An 8685-nucleotide genomic window follows, 5' to 3' on the forward strand; every position below is an offset into this window, starting at 1 on the left:
AGGGAGGTGGGAGGGGGGTTCAGGATGGGGAACACATGTACACCCGTGGCGGATGCATGTTGATGTATGGCAAAACCAATACAATATTGTAAAGTAAAAAAATAAATTAAAAAAAAGGAAAGAAAAATTGGTTTTATCAAAAGTAAAAATTTTTGCTCTTCCAAAGATGCTATTTAAAAAAAAAAATGAAAAGGCAAGCCATACAACATCAGCAAATATTTGCAAAGATACATCTTCATGTGTAAAATACACAGAAGATATGTATTTTACAGTTCAATAAGAACATAAACAATCTAATTTTTTTAATGGGCAAAGGATTTAAAGACAAAAGAAGATATATGGATGACAAGCAAATGAAAAGACATTCAACATCATTAGTAATTAGAGAAATGCAAATAAAAAGCACAATGAGATACCATTATATACCCAACAGAAGAGCTAAAATTAACCAAACTGACAATCCTAATTATGGACCATGATGTAGAGCAACTGGAACTTTTATCCATTATTGGCAGGATTGATTGCCACTTTAGAAAATATTCTGGGGGACTTCCCTGGTGGTTCAGTGGCTAAGACTTGTAGTTCCCAATGCAGGGAGCCCAGATTCGATCCCTGGTCATGGAACTAGATTCCACACACCACAATGAAGACTGAAGATGCGACACAGCCAAATAAATAAAAATAAAGGAAAAAAAATTTTGGCATTTGTTCATCAAGTAGTAAATGGTTAAACAAACTGTAAGATAGCCATACAAATCACTGCTGCTGCTGCTGCTGCTTCTAAGTCGCTTCAGTCATGTCCGACTCTGTGCAACCCCATAGACAGCAGCCCACCAGGCTCCCCCGTCCCTGGGATTCTCCAGGCAAGAACACTGGAGTGGGTTGCCATTTCCTTCTCCAATGCATGAAAGTGGAAAGTGAAAGTGAAGTCGCTCAGTCGTGTCCGACTCTTTTCGACCCCATGGACTGCAGCCTACCAGGCTCCTCCGTCCATGGGATTTTCCAGACAAGAGTACTACTATTCAGCAATTAAAAGGAATGAACTACAGACACATGCAACAACACAGATGAATCTCAGAAGCATCATGCTAAGTGGAAGAAGACAGATATGAAAGAAGATATGCTATATAATTATATTTATATGAAAGGCTAGAAAAGGCAAATCTGTAACGATAGAAAGCAGTTCAGTGGCTGCCAGGAACCAGGGTATATGGTCAGCACTGACTGCAAAGGGGCATAATGAAACTTGCAGGGGTAATGGAAATATTCTATAGTACATATGATTTGTTAAAACTCAGTGAAATAACCATAATACAGCTATTTTTTTAAAAATAGAAATACAGTTGATTTACAATATAATGTTAGTTTTAGGTGTATAACATAGTGGTTAAATATTTTTGTAGATTATATTCCATTTAAAGTTATAAAGTAATGGCTCTATTTCTCTATTTCATCCTTGCTGTTTATTTATTTTATACATAGTAGTTTGTATCTCTTAATCCCTTACTCCTATCCTGCCTCTCTTTCCTCTTCTCTCCCCACTGGTAACCACTAGTTTGTTCTCTATATCTGTGAGCCTGTTTCTGTTTTGTTGTATACATTCATTTGTTTTATAAAATGGCTAAGTTTTATTGAATGTAAACTATAACAATAATGCTGATTAAAAGAAATCAATAAAGACACAAGCAGGTCATTAACGAAATAAAAAATTCAAGTGACAGACTTCTAAAACTTTAACGTTATGGTAAACAAATAATACATTATGTACTGTCATTTTCAAAGCATTTACTTGATTTTAAAATGTAAAAAATGATTAGAGTGTCCAGGGAAGAGTAACCTGAAGTAGCCATTCCTACATTCTACTGTTGGGAGAGTACAAAGGTACAACTTTCTGAGACACAAAGAAACGTGTTTTAACAGAAATACATTCAGATCCTTTCAGATCAAGGCACTTGAATTCTAATAACTTATTCCTAGGAAATAACCAAGATGTACTAAAAATTATGAACAAACATGTTTGGATAGCACTATTTATACATGCTGACTGAATTATGGTTCTTTTGTAGGATGGGATATTACTTAGTCATTTAAAATACATACATGTACGTGAGCATGCTTCCCACCTCCATAAATATACAAATCTACAAAACACAGTCACAATAGTCTCCTGGATGTAAGAAGCAACCAATACCATGTAAGTAATTACCACAAAATTCCCTTTTCTGATTTCAGACAAGTAGATATATATCCCATGACAATGTCACCAAAAAAGTGATGTTACTCTATACCTTTATGTCACCGTCAATTTTTTCCCATTCTTCTGCTGTAAAACTGGATGCTGTTGCCGCAGGTTTATCTTTCCTCAAAGCTCTACTTCCAGGAGCCAAGCCTGAAAGGTGCTTTTCACAAAATTCAGTAAGTTCAGGATAGTATCCTTCCTCACCAGACCTTTTAAAAAATTCAGAATTTTAGAGTTACCACTTTATTTAGAGAGCACGTAAACCTGTGGTTTGTAAGCTGGGTTCCACAGAGCCCAGGGGTTCCAAGGACATGTCATGACCCGCCTCTCTACAAGGATGAAGGCTGGGCTGCTGCTTTCCCCGAAACTTCCTCAATTTCAGCAGCCTCTACTTTCATCTGGTCTATGGAGTGTCACAATGAAGGGGAGAAACAGGAGCTCCAAAGACACCAATTTCCATCACACACTTTAAAAGTTGAATGCATAACATTTTCTCTCCTCTTCAACACTCACATGTTCATTTTGTACATAAGGTAATTTTAAACTTATAAATGGAAATTCATTATTAGAGACAGGCAGAGAGTAAGACTTCGGAATTACTTTCCAATGAGGAATTTCTATCCTAGCTCAATTTTTTCCTGCAAGGGGATAGGAAGATAATGGCAGAGAAGAGTTTAGAACAACACACCTCTAAATTCAGCCACTCAAGGAACAGAATTCCTTCCTCACAGAGTCAGATGGAGACATCTGTTCCTTTTTGCTTGTTTATTTTTTTAAGGAAAATCAATCTTTTCCCTGTTTCTTGTGAATCTGCTTACTTTTAAAATTTTAGAGAAATAAAAATAAATCCCATTTTCAAATTAAATTTTAAAATATAATTCCAAGTCCATACCACTTAAAAAGGCTATTCATAAAAAGAAATCTTTCAAATCCTTTCATCCCATAAACTCTCATTTTCTTTACTAGTCATTGATCAAATACAATTGAAAATGTTCTCATATGTTGAGAAAAACAAGAGAGAAAACAATGATATGATGAGGCTATTACCTCAACTCTGGCTGGGGACAAGCAGGACTGCTTAGGATGGGCAGGAGGCTAAAGGTGAAAGAAAAAGGAAAGGACATAGAGATAAAGAAGGGCATCAGAGGAAAGAAAAGAATCACTGCTGAATAAAAGGAATACTATTGATGTCCTGGAAAGGGCAAGTTCATGCTCACAAGTGCTTCTGCAATATGAGGCTACCCTCCAAACGAAAATCCCTCAAGAAACACCACACAGGTGGCACAGGTTGGTATGCAGCGGGTCAGTGTTTCCCTTTTTAAAAAAATATTTGTTTACTTACTTGGGCTTCCCAGGTGACTCAGTGACAGGTTACCTCATCGACAGGTAAAGAATCTGCCTGTCAATGCAAGAGACTCGGGTTTGATCCTTGGGTTGGGAAGATCCCCTGGAGAAGGAAATGGCAACCTGCTTCAGGCAACCTGCGTCGAAAATTCCACGGACAGAGGAGCCTGGTGGGCTAGAGTTCATGGCATCTCAAAGGGTCGAACACAACTGAGCGACTGAGCACATTTGTTTATTTGGCTGCATCAGGTCTCAGTTACGGCACCTTGGGATCTTTGTTGCACGTGGGATCGTTCATTGTCATATACAGACTCTCTCTAGTTGCAATACCAGGGCTTAGTTGCTCCAAGGGCTGTGAGATCCCAGTTCCCTGATCAGGGATCAAACTTGCGTCCCCTGTATTGAAAGGCACACCACTGGACCACTGGGAAGTCCCAGGTCAGTGTTTGTTGCAGAGTTCCCTTGACCACCTGCCTGTCCATCTTCCAGGGTGTTGTTAAAAACACATGTTCCTGGGCCCCGATCCCAATTCCCTGAAGCAGAATCTCTAGGAATGGGGCTCTCAAATTAGCAATTTTTTAACCACCATATTTGGTGAATATGAAAGTTTGACAATCACGGCCACAGGGCTCTTACCCAGAAAAGGCCTTAATTCCCTGACTTTTGTTCCTACTTCCTGCTCCCACCCCACGGTCCATGTGACAGCTCCCAGTGAGTCACCCACCTTTGTTGGCAGGTAGTGTGAAGTGCAGAGAAGGCGATGGCACCCCACTCCAGTACTCTTGCCTGGAAAATCCCATGGACGGAGGAGCCTGGTGGGCTGCAGTCCATGGGGTCGAGAAGAGTCGGACACAACTGAGCGACTTCACTTTCACTTTTCACTTTCATGCATTGGAGAAGGAAATGGCAACCCACTCCAGTGTTCTTGCCTGGAGAATCCCAGGGACGGGGGAGCCTGGTGGGCTGCTGTCTATGGGGTCGTACAGAGTCAGACATGACTGAAGCGACTTAGCAGCAGCAGCAGCAGCAGTGTGAAGTGAGACAGTGCCAAAGCGCTTTATCAGCAGAAGCAGATGCCTCCTAACAGCTGCTTTACCTTTTCCTAGAAAATGGGAGGAAGCAAGAAAAATGCTCTCCTTCTGGGATACCGATTAACCTAAGTCTGGTGCTGGAAAATGTGGTTCAGTCACTAAATCATGTTTGACTCTGTGATCCCATGAACTGTAGCCTGCCAGGCTTCTCTGTCTATAGGATTCTCCAGGCAAGAATACTGGAGTGGATTGCCATTTCCTTCTCCAGGGGATCTTCCCAACCCAGCGATTGAACCCGTGTCTCCTGCATTTTCTTGCTGGAATTAAATAGGGCTAGAACCCTCCAAACTAACCACAGAATTAAAACCACTGTTTTGGAACCTAACATGGACAAAAACAACAATCTCAATATTTGAAAATTTGCTCCAAAATTTCTAATGAGGCTTTGACTTTCAGAAGTCAACGATATAATTAAAATTGGCAGACTGAAACAAGATTTTTTATCGCTTACCTGAGCACACAAAGAATTTTTTCCAAGTGTTTAACATCTGAACATTTTTCAATATACTTGAAATCCAAATGTTCGACAGGAATTTTAAATGTTTTTGTTGTCCCGAAGCCCCACAATGATGGATAATCTTTGGTGGCCATAGCTGAAATGTAGTGTAGGAAAACAGTTACAAATCTTATATAGTAAAACTCAATTTGGATAGTAGTAACCATCTAGGTACTTATGCAATGTTTATTTTTCATTTCTACAGAAAAGGAGATGGAGTATTTCCTTTTCTTAATGTGAACCATTTTAAAAGCTTTTCATTTAATTTGTTACAACATTGCTTCTGTTTTGGTTCTTTGGTTTTAAGACATCTGGGATCCTAGCTCCCTGATCAGGAATCAAACTGGCACCCCTTGCAAAGTCTTAACTATTGGATCACCAGGAAGTCCCTGGAGTATTTCTTCTAAGGAGGATGCTCATTGTAAACTTTGTCTGATAAGAACAGTTAGCATTCATGGGGCTAAATTACTCTCTACCACACATGGATTAGCTTCCTTAATCTTCACTTAAGCAAAATTGAAATGTAATGACAAAGCAGGATTTGGGATGTAGAGGAAAAATCTTTTCCCTCTACCAATTTGGGTTCAGTACCTGAGGCCTATAAATCACACTGACAAAAGATATTAACAGGAGAAAAGGTTTATTCTGGGGGCTTCACAGAAAAGTGAACACTCAAAGAAACAGCTAGTTTTGGGAATTAATGTATCATTTTAACAAAGTGTGATAAATTGTGTAGAAATGATTAGACAAAGGAAAAAGGGTTTTGGCTTCTAGAAAGTAAATATATGGAAAAACTAATGGAAGATAAGAGTTATTTTAATGAGGTTTGTTTCTGCAGACTCACCTCAGTGCTGACTGTCTATCTGCTGTGATAAGGATTGTACTCCTCACCTTGGTATGAGAGGAGAGGAGGGAACACCTTCATAAAGGGAAATTTATGTCCTGCTTTTAGGCAGAAAAGGGAAAGGCAGAAAGAGTTTTTTCTGTGTCTGCTCTTAATCTTTATGCCAAAGTGGCCAACTTGGGTGTAGTGTGCATATTCTGATCCTCTTTAGTGCTCAAGCTGCTTTTTTAAGGTATCTTTTAACATTGATTTTGGTATCTCCTACTTTAGCTGTTGTGTTAACATCCTAATCATCCTTGATTCAGTACAAACATAAATAATATCCTTTCTGTAAATCTGCATCGTCTTCTTCCACATTCCCTGACTCCTTACATTCTCAGTTGCCCACTCCCATCAATGAACAGCTGTCAGGCCTAATATGTTCTAAAGGCACTCTGTACATACCTCTCTCGTATGTATAGCACATATCCAAATATCCAAATTCTATTTCTTTGTCTCTCTTCTAGATCGTGAGAGATCTTACCTAATTCATCTCAGAGCTTCAGAACTAACATAGTAAGTAGTGTCTTATATCCCTTAAGAAATACCTGCTAAACACAACTGAATTGGGAATATGATGGCCTTGGACAGTTTCACTCTACTGATATACTGCTAATGATAGTGTCAATAACAGCAACAAATACATAATTCTTAATGAGCTTTGCATATATTATTATTTTGTTTAATCCTTCAACTACTGTATCAAGTATGTCTTAAACAGAGAGCAGTAATAAGTTAACATTTATGAAGCTAAATTTCTATATGTCATGAATTATCTCAGTCCTCAAGACCACTTTCATGAAAGATATTACTTCCTTTTTACAGATGAGGAAGGTGATATTTCAAGTATATAAATTGCATATGGTCATATAACTAATAAGTAGTGAACTGAAGAGTTGAACCTCAGGCCACTACAGAGCCCACATACTTAACTGTCATACAACTCATGAAATCAACTTAGTCAGCTGCAATCAGCATTCTTTTATGTGGTAGAACAGGAGTAAAATCAGACTACCTGACACAAACCATTACATACTGTTTTACAGAAACTTTTATTTCATGCCTATATAAACAAATGATAAATACAGGTATATATAAATGCACACACAAATGTGTATATAAATGTTGCAAAGTAAAATGTATACATTATGAGTTATAGTGTCAAAGTTTTTTTTTTTTTTTAAACACTGCACTAAAACACACTGGGTGATAAATTTTAAAACAAGTAGCAATAAGTCTAATCCATAAGGAATATTCCCTTCAGCATGCCTGCCCTCTGAGTCTGGTCATACATCATACGTCTGCAGAAAAAGGATGCACTGTCAGCGTCTCCATATTCCTGCTGGCTTTGACTTGGGTACAGAATATAGATGACAGTTTGTCAGCTTTTGAATGAGGTCCAGCGAAGAAGTGAGAATATGGCCTACCATACTAGCAGGGCCCAGTAGGATGGCCTCCTATCACAAGGGTAGCCTTAATGGTGGAAGTTACATGAAACCAAGTGAAGAACTTTAAAATTATTGATGCTGCCCAGAATAGAATGAGTTGTCTATAGGAGAATTTTTTCCCAAGAGCTGGAGGATATTTGATGGGAGGATTTAAGCATCTAACGGGATTAAAATAGATTACCTTCAATTAAAGGAATCTTGAAACCCCTGAGGTTTTATGATTTGAATAAAACATAGTGAAAAACGTTAGAAATGATAAAGACATCTCTTACCTAATTAAGAGAATTTCAACGTAAACCCTGTTTTAACGTTTCTGAGAATCTTTTTTGAGAACTTTTTTGGAGGACTGCGGTGGGGAGGATACACATTCTCAAGATCAATAAATGTTAACTCTCAAACTCCAAAACACAAGTTATACTTTATTTGCTCGTTAGAATTCTTCCACATCTGTTTGCAACTTGTCTCTGATTAGGAAAATTGTGGTCCTAGTTGGGGTTAACTTCTCCACCATCCTAACTCACATCCATTTCCCACATTTACTCATCAGTTTGTCAGTAATATCTCCAGCGCAAACTGCAATGAGCTAGTAACGGGAAAAACTGTTTTGACTTCCACCTTCACACGTTCTTCCCAGCATCCACAAGGCTGGGCGCCACCTGCAGCCGGAGACGGAAAGGAAACGGCATCCTCCAGCCCGTAGCAACGGTTTCTATGTACAGCGCGACCGGAGAGGACAGCGGGCTCAGGGCCTGACCGCGATCCCGGAGCTTCTACAGCCAACCCCAACGGTCAGGGGGCACTTCAGGACTCTTATGAACAATTTCTCTCTAGTCCCCGGCGTTGTTCACAAGAACTAGTGGCTGCTACCAGAGACCTTGCCCCAACACCCGCAACCTTCAGCCCCGAGAAACAAAGGGCCCCAGTTTCTTTTCCCAACTAAGAAGGCGGTTCATCCCGAACTCCCTCCCCACCTCCAAGTCTATCTTTCACCCCGCCCTCCGGAGGGAGGGATTGCGATAGGGAGATGTAGTTTACTCCTGGCCGGCACATACTCACCTGGTTCAGACCCCAAGCCGTGCAGAGGACCCAGCCACACACCGTACCAGCCTGCTCTGGCACCCGGGGAGGGGCGCACCGCCCGGCCCCGCCCCACCCCGCCCCTGCCCACACTGCCCCTCCCCAGA

General features: G+C 40.0%; 1 protein-coding gene across 1 annotated transcript in view; it reads right to left on the bottom strand.

Moving 5' to 3' along the window:
* SPAG1 (sperm associated antigen 1) overlaps window positions 1-8639 on the bottom strand; it is an 87183-nt gene extending 78544 nt beyond the window's left edge. The window contains exons 1-3 of the mRNA XM_010863556.1: window positions 8558-8639; window positions 5126-5267; window positions 2289-2448 (exon numbers count right to left, since the gene is read on the bottom strand). Of these exons, the coding sequence (XP_010861858.1) occupies window positions 2289-2448; window positions 5126-5265 (300 nt within the window). The 5' untranslated portion in view covers window positions 5266-5267; window positions 8558-8639. The remainder of the gene's footprint in view (window positions 1-2288; window positions 2449-5125; window positions 5268-8557) is intronic.
* Window positions 8640-8685: the final 46 nt, after the last annotated feature.

Source organism: Bison bison, unplaced genomic scaffold (genome assembly GCF_000754665.1).
Source record: "Bison bison bison isolate TAMUID 2011002044 unplaced genomic scaffold, Bison_UMD1.0 scf7180017864491, whole genome shotgun sequence".
Lineage (NCBI taxonomy): Eukaryota > Metazoa > Chordata > Mammalia > Artiodactyla > Bovidae > Bison > Bison bison.